The sequence below is a fragment of the Acanthochromis polyacanthus genome, chromosome 11, assembly GCF_021347895.1.
Source record: "Acanthochromis polyacanthus isolate Apoly-LR-REF ecotype Palm Island chromosome 11, KAUST_Apoly_ChrSc, whole genome shotgun sequence".
Taxonomy (NCBI): Eukaryota; Metazoa; Chordata; class Actinopteri; family Pomacentridae; genus Acanthochromis; species Acanthochromis polyacanthus.
The window spans coordinates 6,651,515-6,673,642 of record NC_067123.1 but is presented as its reverse complement, the minus strand read 5'-3'; the positions used below and the strand labels follow the sequence as shown (position 1 = coordinate 6,673,642).

At 38.6% G+C, this 22,128-nt stretch overlaps 1 protein-coding gene across 2 annotated transcripts; it reads left to right on the top strand.

Moving 5' to 3' along the window:
* The first annotated feature begins 1,792 nt into the window (after window positions 1–1,792).
* On the top strand, window positions 1,793–21,554 carry LOC110972717 (probable C-mannosyltransferase DPY19L4). 2 transcript variants are annotated; one of them, XM_051955060.1, is made up of 19 exons: window positions 1,793–2,198; window positions 2,349–2,483; window positions 5,579–5,703; window positions 5,786–5,876; window positions 5,960–6,081; window positions 8,833–8,978; window positions 9,910–10,033; window positions 10,901–11,035; window positions 13,024–13,155; window positions 13,383–13,484; window positions 13,575–13,648; window positions 14,274–14,432; window positions 16,839–16,958; window positions 17,055–17,175; window positions 17,290–17,346; window positions 18,148–18,230; window positions 18,320–18,452; window positions 18,652–18,810; window positions 19,551–21,554. In XM_051955060.1, exons 1-19 carry the CDS (start codon window positions 2,093–2,095, stop codon window positions 19,713–19,715), a joined length of 2,289 nt encoding a protein of 762 aa, XP_051811020.1. In that variant the 5' UTR covers window positions 1,793–2,092; the 3' UTR covers window positions 19,716–21,554. The 2 variants fall into 2 exon arrangements, with proteins under 2 accessions (XP_051811020.1, XP_051811018.1); XM_051955058.1 differs by having other exon boundaries at window positions 17,055–17,205.
* Window positions 21,555–22,128: the final 574 nt, after the last annotated feature.

The following is a 22,128-nucleotide window of genomic DNA, read 5'->3' as shown; positions in this document are numbered from 1 at the left end:
ATAGAAGGGGAATCACTTCCTACTGCTCAGTTTCATCGAAAGGAGAATTTGATAGTTTTCAGAAACTTTCGGAGGTATATGGGTTGGAAAAAGTGGACTTCTTTAGGTATCTTCAAACCAGATCTTATTTTAATAATGAGATAAAACCAACAGAGGAATATGAGCCCAACTTGGTTGACGTGTTTACTAACATGTACAGAGATAAGGATAACAAGAAACTTGTCTCAATACTGTAGTCCCGTATTCAATCTAATAAGAAACACTCAGATAAGGCTGGATTAAAGTGGGAGAAGGAATCTGGAACTGTCATTACGGAAGAAGAGTGGTTGAATATATGCTCGGTGCAGTCAACTTCTACAAGTTCTGGTCTATGGAGAGATTTCTGCTGGCGAAATGTAGTTAGATATTTCATAACTCCTAAGTTAAAATATGTGCAGACTGGGGAGACAGCCAGAGGTCTGTGTTGGAGGAACTGTGGAGAGCAGCTGGCAGATCATTTTCATGTATTTTGGGGCTGCCCAGTTGTTCAGCCATACTGGCAAAAGATTATGCAGGTGATTCAAAATATTTTTGGAGATGATAGTCACTGCTCTTTTTCTATATTTGGGGAATATTGCACCTCATTTATCGGTGCAAGACAAATATCTTTTAAAAATACTATTAGCAGCTAGCAAGAAAGCCATTACCGGAAAGTGGCTGCAGACGACACCTCCAACAGATGCAGACTGGATTAATATTGTGACCTGTATTCAAAACATGGAAAGCATGACCTTTTCGCTAAATCTACAGAGGGATAAGTACTTGCAATACTGGGAAAAATGGATTGTGTTTATGACCATAAGAGATGCCAATTGAACCATCACTATATGAGCTGACTTGTATTTCCATCAGTATAATGTCTGTATGATTATCTAGGTGATCAACTGTTTTGCTCTGTTTGTTATGTTGTGCTTGTCTGTTGTATGTGTTTCTTTTACAAAAAATAAAGTACAAAAAAATAAAAATAAAAAATCAATTTTGTCTATTTAGCATCTACAGTCGGCTAAATGTCCATCAGAGCAGGAAAAAACAGGCTAAATGACTGTTGGAGTGCTAAAAACAAATTACGTGTCATTAAGTGCGAGCTTGATAAGATTATGCTAAAATACAACACTTTAGCCTTTCTGTTGTCCTCATTTATGGGCGCTAAAAAATACTGGTCCCTTGTCTGAAAAAATATTTAAAAATCAGCAAAAAAAATATCCCCAAATTAATAAAAAAAATTGCAAAATTTTCAGGAAGAAAATTCCAAAATTCCTTAAAAGTTTCCCTTATGAGTTTTATTTTTTTAAAAATCCCCCAAATTTGGCCATGAATAAAAATTTTAAAAATAAAAAAATTTAATTATTTTCAAAAAATAAGTAAAAATCTTCCAAAAAAATCCTAAAAATATCTAAAATAATATCAGTAAAAGTTCCAATATTTTTTAAGAATGTTCAGATTTTTTTAACCAAAATCCATGGAATTTCGCTGGATTTTGGTTGATTTTTTTTCCCCGAATGTTCTTAAAGAAACATTTTTTCAAACATTTCTTTTTTTCCACCTAAAAATTTCCCAAAAATGTTGAAAATGTAGAATTTTTAACTGTGAAAATATATTTCCCCCCCGACATTTTCAAACTTTACAACACGAGGACGACACGAGGGTTAAAAAAATACACAAACATTTACGTTATAACAATTTATATAATCAGAAAGGAGAAGAAAATGTCAGTTTTTGTTTTTCATAAATTAATTTTGAGTGAAGTTTGTGGTAACTCTTCTTCTTCTACGCTGCTTTCTGCGGTCCTCCTCTCTGCCATGTCCGGTCGGAGCCCAGCGGCGGTTCAGTCCTCCAAACAGCCGACACCGAACCGAACCCTGCAGCCGAACTAAAGACCCGACACAAGAGGAGTCAGTTGAGGAAACAGGAGGCTTGTAGTTCAGTCTGTCACCTGCCTGGTTCACGTCGGAGCGAGGAGCTGCTCCGAAGCATCCTGGTTAAGCTAACTGCTAGCTAGCATGCTGCTGCCTCCACACTCCTCACAACTCCTCTCGGATTAATTCATCTCGTCATGACTGAGCTCAGATGCCGCAAATCGGACACTCTGGAAGGAGATAATGAAGAAGAAGAAGAAGAAGAAGAAACTCAACAGTCTGAGCCAGAGCTGGACGCCATAGGTAAGTTAAGCTAACTTAGCAGGCTAGCAGTTAGCCACCAGAGGAGGAAACATCCAGACAGTTAAGTTTTGTGGAGGCAGCAGATGTGTGTGTTTGTGTGTGTGTGGATACTGTGACAGGTATGGTGTGTGTGTTGTGACATCTGGGCAGATGTTGAGGAGGTGTCCAGCGATGCAGCAGATGGAAACCTGCAGCAGAAGGATGGAGGTGAAGTTAAAGGTGATGAACCAGAGCAGGAAGAAGAATCCATCAAACCTGTCAGAACACACAGGAGCTCATCTACATGTGAGTATTTCTTCAATATGCCAATTTAGATTCTGCTCAGTGATTGTTTTACTGGCTGATTGTGAGATTTGGTGAAAGACTGTGAATCTAAATTACCTCCAACTGGAACTTCTATCTCCAACTTTTTTGAGGTAGATGACAGACTACTTCTCACCAGTTAAGCTGTTTATTTTTTAATATCAGTTTCTCAAAAGAATCTTATACGAAGACTTTTTCTGTTTGGAACAGCCTCCCAGAAAAGGCTAAAGTCTGATATGAACAGAACATTTTATACAGTATGGTGAAATGTGATTAGTTGCAGAACACAAACGTATAATTCAGATATTGAAATGTGATTGGCTAAAGGTGGGGATAAACCGTGGTTTAAACTTAAAGTTTGTGCACAGGTATGTCCATATGTCTTGGGACACCATTCATCCATTCTCCAAGAACAGCTCCCTGTAAAAAGAACCCACTTCCTGCTCTCTGCGTGTTAATCTGTTCCTTTGTTGATATGATGCAGCTACTGGTGGTATCTCATAGGGAGGATTATTCTGGTTTCCACCAATAAACAACCTTGAATTTGAACCTTAAAATATTTCACTTGTTAGTTTGAAGCGTTTTATTTGTCACAAGCTCATTCAGTAGCTGTTCTTCAAGGCTGTGCAACGACTGGCAGAAGTTAGTGGTGTTAATGATAACCGAGATATTTTAAAAACGAAATACAGACGTCATATTAGTAATACACAGAATAATGTAGTAAACAATCTAGCAGCTGTAGCTATCAGGTTGATATTCTCACACAGAAATATTATGCTGTATGGTTATTGTACAGTATAGTCTAATTGCATTTTTCCTGACATATGTTGCACTTTTATATGAGTTCAATATTTACTGTGTAACACGTTTAAAACGTGATGGAGCATTACTGCCAAAGATACCATCAAAAATGGGACTGCACATCCATGAAAGTATGAATTTGTAAACTGCAGACCTGACAGTTAAACTGTGAGTCACACCTGGTGCTGAGCGTAGAAGGTGCGGCTATTAAATAATGCAGTGCAGGTAATAAAATGAAATTTAAATTCTTATTAAATAATGAGGTTGATGCTGTGTCCTCTATGTCCTCAGTTGCTGCGTTTGTGTTTTGCTAACTGCACTGTTTCACTTTGAATTGGATTATTTGTTCAACTCTACTTTTCTCCTCCCTGCACTTGTATTTTAAGTGTAATTCATTTTCTAAAAAAAACCAAACCACAGGAAGCAAAATGAAAGCTAAAGCAACAGCATCCACTCTGTGAGTTCTTCTTTCCCACGTTGATGTAAACGTCTGATATCCTGACGGCTCTGATTAGAACACAGAGAGGCATTAAGGGTTTTCAAGGCAATTAAACTACTTTAATACACTTTAGTTGTTTCGTGGATCTGAGAGCTCAGAGCGCTGCAGCCTTGAAGAAACCCATGCAAATAAACAAAACACAAGCAAATGAAGGAAACAGTTCCACCGATCCAACAACTCAGGAGCTTTCAAATACAGAAAACACGACTAAATACAGAAACGCCACCTATAACAACTGTTTCCAGGGGACGCTAATAAGTGACGGACACAACTGGGACAGGCCCTTTGTTGCCATGGCAACTCAGAAGTTTACTACACATCAGTCAGTCATGTTGGAAAATAAGATAAAATACAGTAAATCTGTTAGTTTGTTGCATGTCCTGGTAGTGTGCAACACTAAAAATACATTTCATGTGATCTGTGCTTTTGTTCAGCAACATATTTTTTTCTCTAAATGCTGCACAAGTGTCATTAAATTGAAGAACATTTTTCAGAACTGTGTTTTGTCTGTGTGTGCTGCAGCGTATTGATTGCTCAGGGCCACTGTAGATGAGCAGTATTTCACTTTGTTTAGAGGTGTATTCTTATTGTTTCTTCCCAAACTGAAATGATTATCCCAGGACTAATAAACTTTTTAATATAACCAGCTTAGTGTTAGCTGTAGTTCTAAGGATTTTCCACACATTGATGATGTTATGTTATGATGCACCTTTTAAAATTTAAAATAAAACTGAAAAACAGCTGAAAGTGACACATGTAGACAAATGTTTATCAAATAAGGAAGATTTGGGTGCAAATATTTGCAAATGTGTGAGTAAATTAATGGTAAATATGCATTGTTTAAGTCACAGAATCAGGAAAACCTTTATTGCCAAGTGAGTCTGCACAAACAAGGAGTTTGTCGTGGTGTTTAGAGTTACAGTAGTCAGCAACAACAGACAGTAAAAGAATAAAAATGCAAATATACATCTGAGAAAATCTCAATAAAAATGCTATAAGTATAAGGAGTCCTTTATGATTTTCTGATTTATTGTTCATGAGGGAAGAAGCTGCTCCGGTGTAAGAGTTTGTTTCTGTTTCTGTGCATCAGTTTGCAGCTGTTGTATCAACCCTCCTGTTTTCCTCATTTACAGGCACCAGAACATGTTGTTTCCTTGTCTGAAAAAAATCCAAAAATTCAGCAAAAAACAAAAATCTCTAAATTTCAGAAAATTTGCAAAATCTTCAGTAAGAAAATTCCTCTTAGTCCTTAAATGTTTCCCTTAAAAGTTTTATTTTTTTAAAAAGTCCCCCAAATTTGGTGTGAAAATTCTTGTAAATATTTTCAAAAAATAAGTAAAATTCTTCCAAAAAAATCCTAAAAATATCTAAAGTGACTACATACATATCAATAAAACTTCTGATATTTTCTTTAAGAACATTCACACAAAAATCAACCAAAATCCAGCGAATTTCGCTGGATTTTGGTTGATTTTTTGTGTGAATGGTCTTAAGAAACATTTTTATCATTTTTTTTTCCCACCAAAAAATGTTCAAAGATTTCCCAAAAATGTTGAAAATGTGGACATCACAAGTTTCACTGTGAAAATATGTATTTTTTTCAACGTTTTCAAACTTTAAAACGGGTCAATTTTGACCCGCAGGGCTAAAAAACACTAAAGCAGAGTGTCAGAATGGAGATATTTTCAGTGTCTTTGGGTTGAAGCAGGTGTCAGCTGAACTTCACGGCCTGCAGAAGCTCCACAGTGACGTTTGCTGTTGTGTTTGTGCTCCTCAGCCGCTTTCCTGCAGCGTCTGGTGAGAGTTTTCTTCGGCTGTGTTGCAGCTGTCGCCTGCGGCATGCTCTACGCCGTCTATCTATCTACGTATCACGACAGGAAGTTTTGGTTTTCGACCAAGCAGGTGGGTGACTGTTCATTTTATCAGAATGCTTCTATGCGTTTCCTCCTTGTGTCAGCTCTAACGTTCGCTGTGTTTGTGTCAGGAGCTGGAGCGTGAAATCACTTTCCAGGAAGGCAGTGGGCTCTATTATTACTACTACAAACACATGCTGGCTGCTCCCTCCTTTGAAAGAGGTACCTGGGCTTCTTGTAAAAGACAGAAAGCACAGAAGTCATAACTTTAATGTCCCTAGTTTTAACTGTTGTGTGTTTTTTAGGGTTCTATGAGCTCACGATAGACAACAAGACTGTTTCAGGTCAAACCATCAACGCGGTCGAACGTTTGTCTCTTTATCCAGAGCTCATCACCAGCTTTGTGTACAGAATCACGGGCAGCCAGGTGAGCTTCTCTGATTCCTTTTGGTGTTTGATCAGTTTCAGAAACGTCTCTGTGAGAGAACAGATAAACGTTATTGAGCTCTCACCGAGGAAATTCACACGTTTACAGCAGCTCAAAAGGAAAAAGTGATGAGTGATATATTAAACTGAAGCAAGATAAATCCACTGAAAAAATCCAAAAATATAAACAAAATTCATTAATATAATAAACACTATATATGACATATGATATAATTAATTGCAGACATAATTGTAAGACACACCTGATGCACAGAATTACACTGAAAAAATGACTAAGAAGAAAAAACTAAATTACACACAGGAGTTCAATAATGCAGTAAATAATGTTGCACAGGAAAGTTGTACAGTTTAAGTGTAATATTTCAAAAAATAAAGAATATATAATCAATATAGGACATGAATACTGGCTTATATATCTAGTTGCTGGTACGTATTATGTAGTAATAAATAACAAAATATACAATAATAGATGCATAATAAAGAGTAATTACTCTATAAATTAATGTGTAATGTGTATATATAAGAATAATGTTTCACATGCTATAGCCATATGTATTTTCATGTGTATTTTTTAAATGAAAATGACACTTTAATGGGTTTTTTTCTTGTTCTCTGTTGTGAAAAGACAGAAAAGGTGCTGCTCTCACTGATGCTTGAAAATGACAAAAAAATGAGACAAAAAACAACAAAAAGAGGTTAAAAACGATATATAAAGAGTATATAATCAATAAAGAATGTGAATACTACCATATATATCTGGTTACTGGTATGTACAGAATGATATAGTAATAATTAAAATACACAATAATAGATGCATAATAAAGAATAATTGCACTGACAAAACGGAGACAAAAAGCAACAGAGACAGAAACAGACAAAAAAAACAACAAAAAGAGTTTAAAAATGATATATAAAGAATATATAATCAATAAAGAATGTGAATACTGTCTTATATATCTAGTTACTGGTTCGTATGATGTAGTAATAATAGAAATATAAAATAATAGATGCATAATAAAGAATAATTGCACTGACAAAAATGAGACCATAAAGCAACAAAGGGACAGAAAATGACAAAAATTGACACAAAAAAAACAACTAAAAGAGATTGAAAATGATTTATAAAGAATATATAATCAATAAAGATCATGAATACTGGCTTTTATATCTAATTAATGGTATGCATTCTGTAGTAATAATTAATAAAATGTACAATAATAGATTCAGAATCAAGGATAATTAAACTGTATGAATGAATCTAAAATCTATATATTTTCATGTCTATTTTCTAAATAAAACATAAATGTTTTTTTCAGATCGTCACCATATTTTTTCTTGTTGTTTTTTCCTCTGCTGTGAAGACACAGGGAAGGTGCTGCCTGCACTGATGCTTTTCTTCAGAGTGGTCTGCCTTTTTTGTGCGTTTTTATTTAAAAAAAATCTCTAAAACATTAAGACTGTCACTGTTGTCGTCGCCGTCGCTCCTTTTCAAATGGAAAAAAATGGAAAACATGATGGAAGAGAAGCTCGTTCTGCTCGTGTCTGTCCATCCTGAGCTGTGTTTGTCAGACAGAAACGATCGCAGCTGGAGGAGATGCTCGTCTGTCACGTACCGAGTTATGTTTCTGATCTGTCGTCGAGATATCGTTGTCATAGAAACGCCTCGTGAACACAAGGACTGAAACCACAGTGACGCCCTGCTCTGAGCAAATAAGCAATGAGCATGCAGATTGGAAAACAGATTTCTTGTCATGGGCCTTTTTTCAGACTGATTATATTAAATTCTGCAAATTTAAGGCCTGGATTGTCTTAAAGCTGACAACAAAGTCCTTAAATCAATCCTTAAAATGTCTAAAATGCTACAGAGGAAGCAGAACAAATCACATGACCTCTTCCAGTGCTTATGGAGTTTTTTTTCATGGTTTTCATGAGACAGCTCCTCAGCCTTCTGAAAGTGTAACAAAAGCTTCTGAACAAAACCGTCCAAAACCAAACCCCAAAAATCTGAACAGCTAGCCAAAATATCTAAAACCTCAGAGCAGACAACCAAGGCTTAGCACAGCTGTAAATGTAGTGTCTTAAATTTAATCAGAGTGGTCTGAAAACGTCGTAACATCTGCAGGTATTCGGTTACATTAGAGATATGAGAGGTGCTTGACTTTGACTTCATCTCGTTGCCGTGTGCTCAGACGAGCTCGCTGCGACTGCTGCTGGAATTTGCATCTTAAAACTTTGCATGTGCGTCTCATCAGCATCAAGAAAGAGAATAAAATGATTGCAGCCATTCAAAACCTTTCTGGATCTATACATAAAATGAAGTTTATAAAAAGAGGATTTGTTTGCAGTGCATTTGAAAAACCAGAAAAATGTCTGTGCTGGTTTGTGGATTTGTGGAGAAAACATAAACGGTGCTGCTACATTTTGCAAATGTCAGACTTATCTCTTTATGTAATAAACTGTTCAGTACATCGTGCATGAAAGCCTTGAAACAATCAACTGTCAGTTATTTGAATAATTGTGATGAACTGCTTCTACAGCTTTTCATGTGTCAGCGGACTGAAATGGCAAATTAAATAAAAGGCAGCAAAACAAACTAGCCACTGTTTTTCTGGATGATAATAAGGCAGCTTTAAACCTCTGTAGCAGGTTATTACTTGATTTTTACGTCTGTATGAAGTGTTATTGTTGTTTTTTTGCTCTTTAATCGCCGCCCTTGTTTCTCATAAAACAGGACTTCGTGGAGCCCGTCTACTTCTACGTCGGGGCGGTGCTGGGCCTGCAGGCGGTCTACGTCACCGCCCTGTTTGTGTGCAGCTGGGTGATGAGTGGAACGTGGGTGGCCGGCATGTTGGCTGTGGCCTGGTACGTCATCAACAGGTGAGAAGGAAGTCTGCCAAACTGGTCCTCATACTCGTGTAAAGTTCCACGTAAATGATGCTATAAAACAGCACTATACAAATATACACTCACCGGCCACTTTATTAGATGCACCTGTTCAGTGGTTTAAAGAAAATAGCCAATCAGCCAATCAGATGGCAGCAACTCAATGGGGAAGAAAGGGATTTAAGGGATTTTGAATGGTTGTTGGTCCAAGTATTTCCGAAACTGCTGATCTGCTGGGATTTTCACACACAACCATCTCTAAGGTTTACAGAGAATGGTCCCAAAAAGAGAAAATGTTCACCAAAATGCCTTGTTAAAAATAAGATAAAAAACAACAAAGAGATTGAAAATGACAGAAAATGAGACAAAAAAAATAACAAAATGGGTAAATATGAGAAAAAAATAGACAAAACGAACAAAAAAGAGATTTATTTTGACAAAAAACAAGAAAAAGATTGAACATGAAGGAAAAAACAATATAACAATGAACAACAAACGTTGAAAATGACAAAAATTGACATAAAAAGCAATGAAAAATACTGAAATGACTAAAAAATGAGGCAAAAAAACAACAAAAAGTTTGAAAATGACCAAAAATAACAATAAAGAATATTGAAATGACAAAAAGTGAGACCAGAAAACAACAAAAAGATTGAAAATGACAAAAAATGAGCCAGAAAAAAACAACAAAAAGACTGAAAATGACAAAAAGCGAGAGAACAAAAACAACAAAAAGATTAAAAATGACAAAAATAGAGACTGAAAGGCAAAAGGGGCTCCAACCTTTTACTATCAAGGTGTGTCTAATAAAGTGGACAGTGAGTGTGTTTTAGTTCTGATGCCTCCTCAGATGTCTCAAATCTCCCCTTTACCGCTTGTTTTTCTGTGACTTGTCCACTTGAATTTCTCCTGTTTTCTCCCACAGATCCGACACAACCAGAGTGGATCACGCTCTTCCTCTGCGGGACAACTGGGCGCTGCCGTACTTCTCCTGTCAGGTCGCAGCTTTGACTGGATTCCTGAGCAACAACATCAGCTCTGCCACCGAGGTCAGCCTTCATAGAGGCTCCTTTTAAAGACCCGATCTTATGTTTTTCAGGGTTTTTTTGTTGGTGTGTGATGTGGTTTTTGTGCTTGTGTAATGTCTGCAAATTTACCTAGTCCAAACACCAGGACTGTAAAAGTTCAATGTTTACTATAATTCTGTGTAGATGACAAAAAAATTTGACAAAATCAACAAAAAGAAACTGAAAATGACAAAAAAAACAACAGAGGGAGATTGAAAATGGCACAAGTCTGAAACAAAAACTAATAAAAGACTGAAAATGACAAAAAAATTAGACAAAACAACAAAAAAGATGGAAAATGAGACAAAAAAACAAACAAGATTAAAAATGACAAAAAAATGACAAAAAAGGGTAAAAATGACAAGTATACAAAAAAGCAAAAAGGGATTGAAAACGACAAATGAGACAAAAAAAACCCAAAAGGTTGAAAACGACAAAAAAATTATATATATATATATATATATATATATAGATAAAAGCAACAAAAAGATTGAAAATGAAAAAAATTGAGACAAAAAACAAAAAGATTGAGAATTGCAATAAATGAGAGAAAAAAACAACAAAAAGAGATTGAAAATGACAAAAAACAAAGATCAAAAATAGAAAAAAATGAGACAGAAAAACAAAAAGAGATCAAAAATGACAAAAAATGAGACAACAGACAACAAAAATAGACTGAAAATAACAAAGAGGTCAGAAATGGAAAAAAATGAGACAGAAAAACAACAGAAAGAGATTGAAAATGACAAAAAATTAGACAAGAAAAGCAACAAAAAGAGATTAATAAATGAGAAAAAACAACAAACTCCAGGGCTTCAGAAATTCACTGTTTGCTGTGTTTCTGCGTAGATGTTCTGCTATCTCACCATGAGCGCCACCACCTTCACCTTCCTGCTGGTCTGGGAACACAGCCACTACGTCCTCTTCATCCAAGGCCTCTGTCTGTTTCTGCTCGACTCCTTTGACCTGGTGCCGCCACGGAAGGTAAAAGCAGCAGCCGTTGATTTCCATCTCATTTCTGCTGGACTTCATGATGTCACGTCGGCTTCTGTTGCTCTGTAGATTCATTATTTAGCTCAGAAACAGCACAAACTTCCACCACAGATACTCCATATGCAGTAGATTTTTAGCATTTTGCTGCCTAGATTTGCATAATAATGAAGTGAAACTGCTTTTTTTGAAGCTTCTGTTGACTATGTTGATGACAAATACTAGCATACTAGCAATATTAGCATTACTTATTTGATTATGACGAGATATAAGGCAATCCAAGTGTGGATACTTTAGTTTAGGGTTCAAAAATCTGCCTAACAGCTCGACTAAAGCTAAAAAATAAACAATAAAGAAATGCACTAACATTTATATATCTGTGCTGACTAATACATGAGTATTTTGTTTGATATTTAGTTTGATATTTTGATTTAAATCACATACAATTTCCAAACATGCTGAGAGTTTCTTTGAGCTGTCAGCGAAATTAATCTGTTACAGGGATACAGTTTTGCAGGAAAAAAAAACAAAAATTGAGACAAAAGCAACAAAAGGAAATTGAAAATGACAAAAAAAACAACAAAGACATTGAAAATGGCAAAAAAAAAGCAACAAAAAGAGATCGAAAATGACAAACACCTGACACAAAAACAACAAAAAGAGATCGAAAATGACAGAAATTAGACAAAAAGGCAATAAAAAGATATTGAAAATGAAAAAATTGAGACAGGCGACAAAAAGAGATAGAAAATGACAAAAAAGCCAAAAAAAACAGATAAAATGAGACAAAAAGATTGAAAATGCCTAAAAATACGACAAAAAAGCAACAATGCCGATAAATACATGAGTGTTTTGTTAAATAAATAGTTGAATATTTCGTTTGCAATCACATAAATTTCCAAACACACCAAGAGTTTCTTTGAGCTGTCAGCTAAATGAATCTGTCACACTGATATAGTTATGCAGGAAAAGACACAAACTTCTCATTAAAGGTGTTACATGAACACTTTTTACACTAAAAATCATCACAACGCTACTAAAAACACTGGAATGAACACAGGTTTGCTGATTAAAACTAGTGTTCAACATGTATTTAGTTCAGTTTTTCTCATGTTCTATTGATTTTTTTTCCCCTTTTCCTTTATTAATGTGCCTTAAACTTGCTGGTAGGTGGAGTTTGTTGTTTTTATACAGAATAGGGCTGCACCAAACGACGCGTCAACGAGTTGTCTAAGCACGATACGTCATCAAAAGCGGAAGTGAGCGCGCAATGCAACAGAAATTCCCTTCCGACTGGAGCGTGGAACACGGACGAACGTCGGCGCGGCATCGTGCATGTGTTATGTATGCACGCTGCAGCGCGGATGTCCGCGTTTAGATACAGCTGTATAGTAAACGCTGACATCCATGCTGCAGCGTGCATACATAACACATGCACGATGCCGCGCCGACGTTCGTCCGTGTTCCGCACTCCAGTCGGAAGGGAATTTCTGTTGCATTGCGCGCTCACTTCCGCTTTTGATGACGTATCGTGCTGAGACGACTCGTCGACGCGTCGTTTGGTGCAGCCCTAATACAGAATCAGATTGACTTTTTCTCCTTTATTTATGCTAAGCTAACGCTCTATTAGCCTTAGTTTCACACTATATTTCAGTCTGTATTGTGAACCTTCTCAGCTGTCTCTCTCCATATTCTCCAAGATGTTTAACTGTTCCTTTAATCACAGCGCTAATGACTGATTTAATTGTAACAGATGCCGTTTAATTTCTTGTTTGTGACTTCACAACACATTTTGGTCAGATACTTATTCATGTAAGATGTGTAAAACGTCCAAAATGCTGTTGTCTTTGAAGTTCCAATGGGGTTTTAATAATCTAAAGATCGGGCAAATGTTTCAAAATTTAAAATATCTGTTTATTTAGTGTTTTAAAGAGCTTTTTTCTGTGTTTCTCTTTGTTTCTCCGTCGTCTCTGGATGTGAAGATGGCCGACATCCACAAGGTTTACCTCAGCTCCTTGTTCCTGGCCTACCTGTTCCACTTTCAGAACGCCACGCTGCTCAGCTCGCCGCTGCTCAGCCTCCTGATTGGCTCAGTGCTCGCGAGGTACTTCCAGGTAGAGTTAGCTTCCCCGTCACGTCACAGCTCGATCAGACGTCTTATTAGTATCAGCTAGTGATGACATTTCTAAATGATAAACTGTGTAATCATTGCTGTTGAACACTAGTCAGTGAGGTAAGAAAAGGGATTTCTAGTTTCAGTATTTGTCTTTATTTTGTTCAAAATAGAGTACTTTGAGCTGAATACACTCATGTTTACTCATGAAATGTGTTTCTGTTGCAGCAAAAGATGAAGATGGGGCCTCTGGTGGCCAGAGTGATGAAGCTCTTCCTACATTTCCACCTGGTCTTCACCACTGGGATCACCTTCAGTTACTTAGTCAAGGTAAACTCACAGGAACATGAAGTGTCCGTTAATCCATTTAATGCTGAGTTTAAAGTCACTTGGGAGTAACTCGAGTTTATTTATTCACAGAAACTCATTCCTGTGAGTGACAGCGACTTCATATTGAAGTTCCTTGAAGTTAAGTTTGGGCTCAACACAACAACGTGAGTTTAGAGGGTCCTGTGTCATTTTCAGTCTGAGTAATCCAGGGGTGTCAAACATGCGGCCCGAGGGCCTAAACGGGCCCACCAGAGGGTCCAGTCCATCCCACAGGAGGAAAAGACGCTAAACTTTATGCAGCATAATGTGAGTCAGCAGCTTCAGTAGGACAGAGTTTGCTTTGGTGGAACGCTGTGTGTGATTTATTGAAATGTTTTCACAGGAAGTATTCAGTTTCACTCTTTTAATTTTGTGAAATCATCCTGCTTGTTGGATTAGATTCTCTGACGGACCTTATGTTTGACACTCCTGGTGTAAATGATAAAATAAGGCATAATATTGTTGAAATTGCACTTATTTTTCTTAAATTTCAGATTATTCATGTTTTGTGAAAAGATATTTGAATAAATGTGAACATTTTTGGAAAGTATTTGGATTTATTTGCACTAAAACAAATGGAAACATTCTGAGTTGTTGTTATTTATCAGTTATTATGTTGTGATTTACTGCTCCGGCCCATTTGAGATCAAATTGGACTGTATGTGGCCCCTGAACTAGAATGAGTTTGACGCTCCTGGTGTAATCCGATCAAAGTCGTCTAACTGCGGTGCTTCCTTTCATTTGTGTCAGTGATTTTGTCACCAACTTCCTGCTGTGCCAGGAGAGTCTCCAGACGCCTGGTCAGGATTTCTTTCTGCGACTGACGCAGGCCTCAGTCCTTCCTTTTTACCTGCTGGTGCTCAGTGTCTGTCTGCTGTCCACCCTGCAGACCATCTACAGAAGACTCAGGTCAGAGAGCTCAAACATCGTCCTCATCAAGGATTAGATGATTTTTGAAACATTTGAAAGTGTCTTTCTGTCCAGTCCCAGTTTCAGCTGGAATGAAACATTTCTGTAACTACAAAGCTTTTAAAGTAAACACACACAAAAACAACAAAAATGGAATTAATTCAGCTAAAAATGACAGAAAACTAAGTTCCCTTTGTCTCAGTGTACAGCACTGTGAAGTCAGAGATCCAGTGTTGATGCATCCTCTATCGTTTATCAATGAATAGGACATTATTTAGCCTACAAGTTAAAGGCAACTGCAAACTTCCAAAACCCAAAGGGAGTTATTCTCTCCCACAGAAAACAGTTTACCTGCCAGAAATGCCTTTTTTGAAGCCCAGGCTTTTCTTCAAACAATGACTGGGCTGCCTCCTCACCGTCTGTCGTTATTTCCTCACTAGATCCGCTTCTGTTTGATTTTCATTCATGTACTCAAAGATCTGAGGGTACAAAAAGCCAAAAATAAGGTGGTTTGAAATGAACTGTGCCTGGAAAGCAGCAGCATTTAAAAGTGTGCAGTGAAGACGAGCAGTTTCCAGCAGCAGAAATTACAGAAACACTCTGATTTACTCAACTGTTTTTTGTCGCATATAAACGTTTTATCACCTCCAATAGCTTTAATTACAACGAGGCAACCTTTTAAAGTGCTCTGTTCAGGATTCACTTCCCATTTTACCTGAATCCTCATGTAAACCAGCATCGGATACTAACATACTGATGTGTCACATATTCAGACTGTAGATGCAGAAATACCTGTGCAGATGCTATTTTAACAGTCCTCTCATCCTTTATCAGCAGCTTTGGTGTTGCTAAGTATTGCAGGAATTAAATCATCCCAATGATAATAGAAAGCAGACTAGAATGATGCATTTTATGCTTTTTGTGATGTGTAATCTGAATGTTTTCAGCCTCTCATCGTTCACACGTAGAATAAAGTTTTATAATCAGACAAATACTATTACAGTCTCTGTAAATCTGAAAGTTCTGTCTATTGAACCAACTTCTAAATCAATGAGCTGTTAAATCAGGTGAGACCCAGATATTTCCCATCATGCACCAAGACTTCAGACTTCAAAATCTGCAGCTGTCTTGATCTCACAATGGGCCTCATTCATGAACGCATTCGTAGAAAAGTGTTCGAAAGAACGGCTTTAAGAACTCCCAGGAGAAAAGTACGTTGGATTCACGAAGCGTTCTTGACAAGCCAAATCTGTTCTTAGGAGGGAGATGCGCCGGATTCAAGAACAGTCTCTACGAACACCCTCCCCTCTCATTAACATGACATTTACATTGTATTGACTTGTAAATGTAAAAGGTACACCCTCTAAACTTCCTTATAAGGCAGCAGCAAGCTTTCCAGATGATGCTAAAATAAGTGGAGATTGTTAATTTATCTATTACACATAGAACATAGATATATATAATAATAATAATAGCAGATATATAATAATTAGGTCCCACTCCGACCGGTCCTACCAGAAACCAGTGCTTGCAAAAGGTTCCTGGGTCAGGGTTCTCGCCAGCGCATTTCAGCGTAACGGCCTGTTACGCTGCCATAACGGCCCGTTACACTGTCTTAACGGCCCGTTACGCTCAGTTTAAAAGATTACGCTGTGATTAGGGCCACTACGCCAGCGCATTTCAAAGATTACGCTGTTGTTATGAGAGTGTGTGGCTCCGTCATGAGAGGGGGAGAGAGAGCAGCGTGTGTGTAGGAGGGGAGAGCGAGTGAGAGAGACGGCAGTCGGTGCAGTCGGAGGAGGAGAGAAGGTATGTAGTTGCTGGGTTGGCCTTACTGTGCGGTTCAGCCACTGTTTATAAACAATAAAGGCTGCAGTGTTCTTCGATACGGCTGGGCTCCTGTGTCTTTGCCTCTACGGCTGCTGAGGAAGTGAAGGGGGTTAACCCCGGGCTTCCTGACCACGGTCGGGGGCCGAACAGGAAGGGTCAACACTGTGATTAGGGCCGCTGCGCTGTTATTTTGACAGATAACGCCATGTGCATTTGTTTTTATCAACTGGGTGCCTATCTAGGTTAATTTATGTCTCCCCACCTCAGCCATACTTTCCTGTCGATTGACCCGTTCCCGTCTATTGCGCATGAGTGCATGCGCGTTCCCGTCTATTGTGCACACATTCCCGTCTATTGCGCGCATGCGTGCAGGAGGACCTGCCGTTACGCTGAAAAAAATCCTGGCGAGAACCCTGTGGGTACTTATTGAACATGCACAAACCAACATTGGGGGAATGGATACGCTATCTTGGCTGTAGTCTCTATGTTGTGAATTCGTGACAGTAGGCGTCAAGGGGTTAATACCTACCGTAGTTTCCAAATGTTGACTGTCACCTGATTTTCTCTCCTCCACAGCGGCCAGCCGATGAAAACCGACCACAGGCTGGAAGACGGACGAATCGGAGAGCAGCCTGAGGTCATCTATCACGTCTTTCACACGTTGTTTTTCGGAGGTCTGGCTCTGCTGTTCGAAGGGTACGTTCCTCAGCTTTACGTCTTTTTTCTAAAATAAAGATTTGTTTGTTCTTTTTTGGCACAACTGAGACGTCGTCTGGTTCTTTCGTCGTACAGGATGAAGTATTTATGGACGCCGTACGTCTGCATGTTCACGGCGTTCGGTGTGTGTTGTCCAGGCCTCTGGATGACGGTGTTTAAGTGGCTCAAATTGAAGTCCATCCACCCCGTAGTGTTGGTTAGTAGGTTCTCCTTCAGCGGAAATACAGTTAGTACAACATCACAATAGCTTCATTTAGTCAAATCTTCAAAAAATGTTATTTACACTGTGCATTTGCTATTTTGTCTTCAGTCTCTGATTCTGAGCACGGCTGTTCCCACAATCATCGGCTTCAGTTTGTGGAGAGAGGTGAGATTTTTACCGCTTCTCTAGAATCTCTTGATATGAGGCGTATATTCTTTACAATCAATAACACTGCAGTGTCTCAACCTTAATATGCATCCTAGTTAGGTGTTATCATTTTTTCAGAGTTTTAAGCTCCTCGGACTCTGCATTTGTGGATAATGAGACTAAAAATTAGCCCTATTTAAACTGAGTCAGCAGCTGTGATCACTAACAAGAAGTTAAGACGCCATGGAACTAGAAAATTTGATTAACACGACTTTCTGCCTCACCAAAACTGATGCATACACACTGCCGTCCAAAACTTTGGGGTCACCCAGAGAATTTCATGTGTTCCATGAAAACTCCCACTTTTATTCATGTACTAACATAACTGCACAAGGGTTTTCTAATCATCAATGAGCCTTTCAACACCATTAGCTAACACAATGTAGCATTAGAACACAGGAGTGATGGTTGCTGGAAATGTTCATTTACCACATTAACAATGACTAGACTGGATTTATGATGCATTTAGTATTGTCTTCACGAAAAAAAAAATGCTTTTTTTTCAAAAATAAGGACATTTCTAAGTGACCCTTAAGTTTTAAATGGTAGTGGATATGTTCAGACCAAGCAGATTCTGTGGCGTTTCCAAATAACCTTTAATAAATCCATGAAGGAACCAAAATGCAGGATTGTTTTTTTGTGGAATGCGTTCAAAGACTCCATCATGGAAAATTTAGAGTTCAAGGGGCCATTAGAAACTCAAGACTGCCCTGATGTTCATGGTCTTTACAAGTGTTTTTGTTCACCACTTTGCTGCAGTATTGCCCTCGAGTCTTAGCCGAGCTGTCGGATCTGCCGGAGTTCTACGATCCAGACACAGTGGAGCTCATCAGCTGGATCAGGTCTGTTTTCACATCTTTCTGCATCCGTAAAAAAATTCTGTAGCACTCTCTTATGGTGGTCTCAGACGTCTTCTTCCGTCTGCTCCCAGGTCTCAGGCTCCGGTGGCGGCTGTGTTCGCCGGCAGCCCTCATCTGCTGGCAACAATCAAGCTGTGTTCAGGTGCAGCTGTGACCAGTTTACCGCTTTACTCAGACATCAACCTGCTGAAGAGGACCGAAGATGTGAGTGAAATGAACGATTCACTGCGACGTAGACACAGTAACACACATGATACCAGACAGTAGCAGCAAAACCTTTAAAGTCTGTGATCAGCAGCAGAGAATATAACAGAAGAACATTCTGAATTAATGATGTTTTTAAAGGTTGATTATGAGCAAACGCAGTTTTGTTTTAGTCCATCTGTTGTTCCTCCTGCTGCAGACCTACCAGGTTTATGCCATGAGATCTGCAGAGGACGTCTATAAGCTTCTGACCTCCCAGAAAACCAACTACGTCATCATCCAAGAGTCGATTTGTAACGAGCTCAGTTTCAACAAGGGCTGCAGGATCAAAGACCTGCTGGACATCTCCAACGGACACGTGAGTTCAGACACTTCCACCCACTGAGAGCACAAAAACGGACAACTTAACCCTTTACGCTTCAGTGCGTCGTAGGTGTACCGCCGGCGGTACACCTACTAATTTGCATAGGAATTTCAAGAACGTCCGACGGCTGCAAACACGATTATACAAACACTATACGCCGATGGAAAGCTTAGATTCTCATGAATCCGCCGGTATAAACCACTTTCAGATGCGATTACCACAGCGGGTGAGAAAAACACATTTGTCCGACAAAAGCAAATATTCATCCATCCGTTCTCTATACACGGCTTCAACGCACACAGCGCGACTCACATTTCCGGGTTCATTATTACACACAAAAAAAAAGATTCCACAAAAAACGGCCATAATTCAACCTTTTACATCAGATGACACAAGCCAGTAAACTATTTTATCCAAAACATGTCCTGAAGTCGGTATAAAATCCACGAATCGGTCGTTTTCAAGGAAATGCACCTCCCGATGTGCGTCCAATATTCCCTGTATTTTTCGTAATTTTTTTATTTAAAAATAGAATATTAGCGATTTTTTTTGTACTGAAAACGGCTGGAATTGACTGAAGCTTAAAGGGTTAAAGCAGAATAACGTTCATATTTGTTTTGTTTATTATTCATAATTTTTGTTGTCTGACTACTCTGTGTAGTATTGATGAAGCCGAATCCTCAGAAAGCTCCACCAATGTTTCATTGATCATGGGCGTGTTTTGTCTTTTCCAGGTGGTCTACGATAAAGGAGAGATCTACTCGTTCTCCAAGCACGGACGTTTTTGCCACGAGATAAAGATGAACTACTCTCCGTACACGAACTACTTCACCCGAGTCTTCTGGAATCGCTCGTATCACGTCTACAAAGTGAACTCCGTCATCTCCTTCCAGTACTGACGGCAGATCGGACTCCTCTCGTATTTAAGATCTCATCCACAGTTGGACACTCTGGGCTTCTGCAAGCGTCTCGTCACTGTTACGTCGAAGCCGCACATTCAGCAGGGATCGGCTGAGGACGCCGCACCGACCTCCACGTGTCGAAGTCGAAACACGCCATATTAATCACTGTACTGTACTTTTATAAGCCATGTGTTACTGTCAATGTTACTGTGAGGCATTTAATGAAGGGGGGGGGTGGATGAGAGTCGTCTGTGGTCACTTTGTTCAGAAGCTGCTCAGATTTAAACAAACAGCGGTCGTATTTTCAGTCATCTATATCTCAACAATTGTCATGAAATTTACTACAAATAGCCCCGAAGGAGTTCCATTATCTGCTCACATTTCCTCCAGAGTGGTTGACATGTGTATTAAAATGTCTTTTTTTTTTGGCCTTTAGTGGACAGTTAGAGGAAAAACAAACGGAAGCTGTGGGGAAAGAGATGATCTGTACTGGCTGGGAATTAAAACTTCTGATTAGGAACCCTAAAAGACATGGGTCATCGGGTCGCCTTATGGTGAAACATTATGACAAATATTGAACAGATAGCCATGAAACTTTTGCACACGCATTTGCATTGACGAGCCATAACATTAAAACCACCGAAATAACATTTATTCTTCATTCTGACATGTCGGGGCAAAGATACAGGATCTCTGGTGGCATCAGGAAGCGAGCAGATCTTTTTGGTCAAGTGGCTTACAGCGTTTGGATTCGGCCTCGATGGACCCATCGATGATCCACTGGATTGGGATTTAGGGAGTGTTGAGGCTGCGTCAGTGCCTTGAGCTCTTGGTCATGTTCCTCGAGCTGTTCTTAGGTGGTTTTTGAGGTGTAGCGGGGCATGTTGTCTGAATGGGGTCTGTTGTTACCCACAAGGAGGGTTCTTGGTCTGGAGCAAAGTTTATGTACACTACTGTTCAAAAGTTTGAGGTCATCCAGACAATTTCACGATTTATTCAATGCTTTTATTCATGTTTTATTTATGTGCTACCATAATTCCACAAGGGTTTTCTAATCATCAATGAACCTTTCAACACCATTAGCTAACACAAGGTAGCATTAGAACACAGGAGTGATGGTTGCTGGAAATGTTCCTCTGTACCCCTATGGAGATATTCCATTAAAAATCAGCCGTTTCCAGCTAGAATAGTCATTTACCACATTAACAATGTCTACACTGGATTTATCATTCATTTGATGTTAACTTCATGGACAAAAACTGCTTTTCTTTCAAAAATATGGACATTTCTAAGTGACCCCAAACTTTTGAACAGTGATCAGTGGTACATGTCAGAATAGCTTCCAGATAAATACCAGGACTCAAGGTTTCCTAGCAGAACATTATGTTATTATGGGAAAAAATAAACGTTGCACACTTTGTCAATGGGTTTTAATGATGTGGCTGATCGGTGTTGATCTCCTTCAGGATAAATTCTAATCGCTGCAGTGATGCCGTAGTATTTTTAAATTTAGTTTTATGTTATACAAACATCCTTTCAGCTGGACTAAATGTTTTGTGCTAAGTAGCAAATGCTAACACGCTAAATTTGAGGTGGTGGAACATGTGGTAGCCAAACTTTTGCAAATTGTGAGGATGTTAGCATTTAGCTCACAATGCAGCGTCGTGGAGCCTCTAGAGTGGCTCTGGAATATTTATGCAGTTATCTCAACATGACAGATTAACTTATGACTTTAACGGATCATTGTCATTGTGGTCTGTTCCTGTTTTTACGCTCACTGGCCTCTTTATTTGGCTATCTAATACAACCCAATAAAAAACAGGGCTAGAAGTTCTACTTTTTTGAAACTGCAACATTTTTTGTTGACTTTGGCAAAAAAGATGATCAACTTTATGTTGATTATTGAGTATTTAGTTGGTGGTAGTGCTGTGCTGGACTGCATTATTTTGTCCATCCCATTAACATACATGAAGAGTAAAGTACACGTGAAACAACCATGATAGATTAAAAAAAGGTCAGAAACTGAAAATGTAGAAGCAAAAAGTTCAATTTATGGCAAAGCTGTTGGGTCATTCCAGGCCTGGAGGACATTTGGGCTTCAAAATTTTTGAAAAATTAACCTTCTGTTTTGCAATTTTCGACTACATATTCATCATAATAGGTCATAAACTATGGAAGGCTTGATTAGCTCAGCTTACACATCAATGGAACCATTTTTATTCCATGTTTTATTTGTTGTTTGCTAACCCTACTCTAATCACAGTATCAGGGTTGCTAATCCATGCTAATGTTAGCTTTTTCTCAGCAGTAGAAGCTAGATATTTAGCTCGCTGTTACTGCTGACCAAGAGGACAAACTGACTGATGGAAAAAAGTAAAACAATGAGTCTGATCCTGATGATATGAGGTAG

Excerpts from the sequence above, each read along its gene's own strand:
- LOC110972717 (XM_051955058.1), top strand. The coding sequence starts at position 2,093 with ATGACTGAGCTCAGATGCCGCAAATCGGACACTCTGGAAGGAGATAAT. Across the intron at positions 13,156-13,382 it reads TGCTCGCGAGGTACTTCCAG|CAAAAGATGAAGATGGGGCC; the intron begins GTAGAGTTAGCT and ends TTTCTGTTGCAG. Across the intron at positions 14,433-16,838 it reads ACCATCTACAGAAGACTCAG|CGGCCAGCCGATGAAAACCG; the intron begins GTCAGAGAGCTC and ends TCTCCTCCACAG.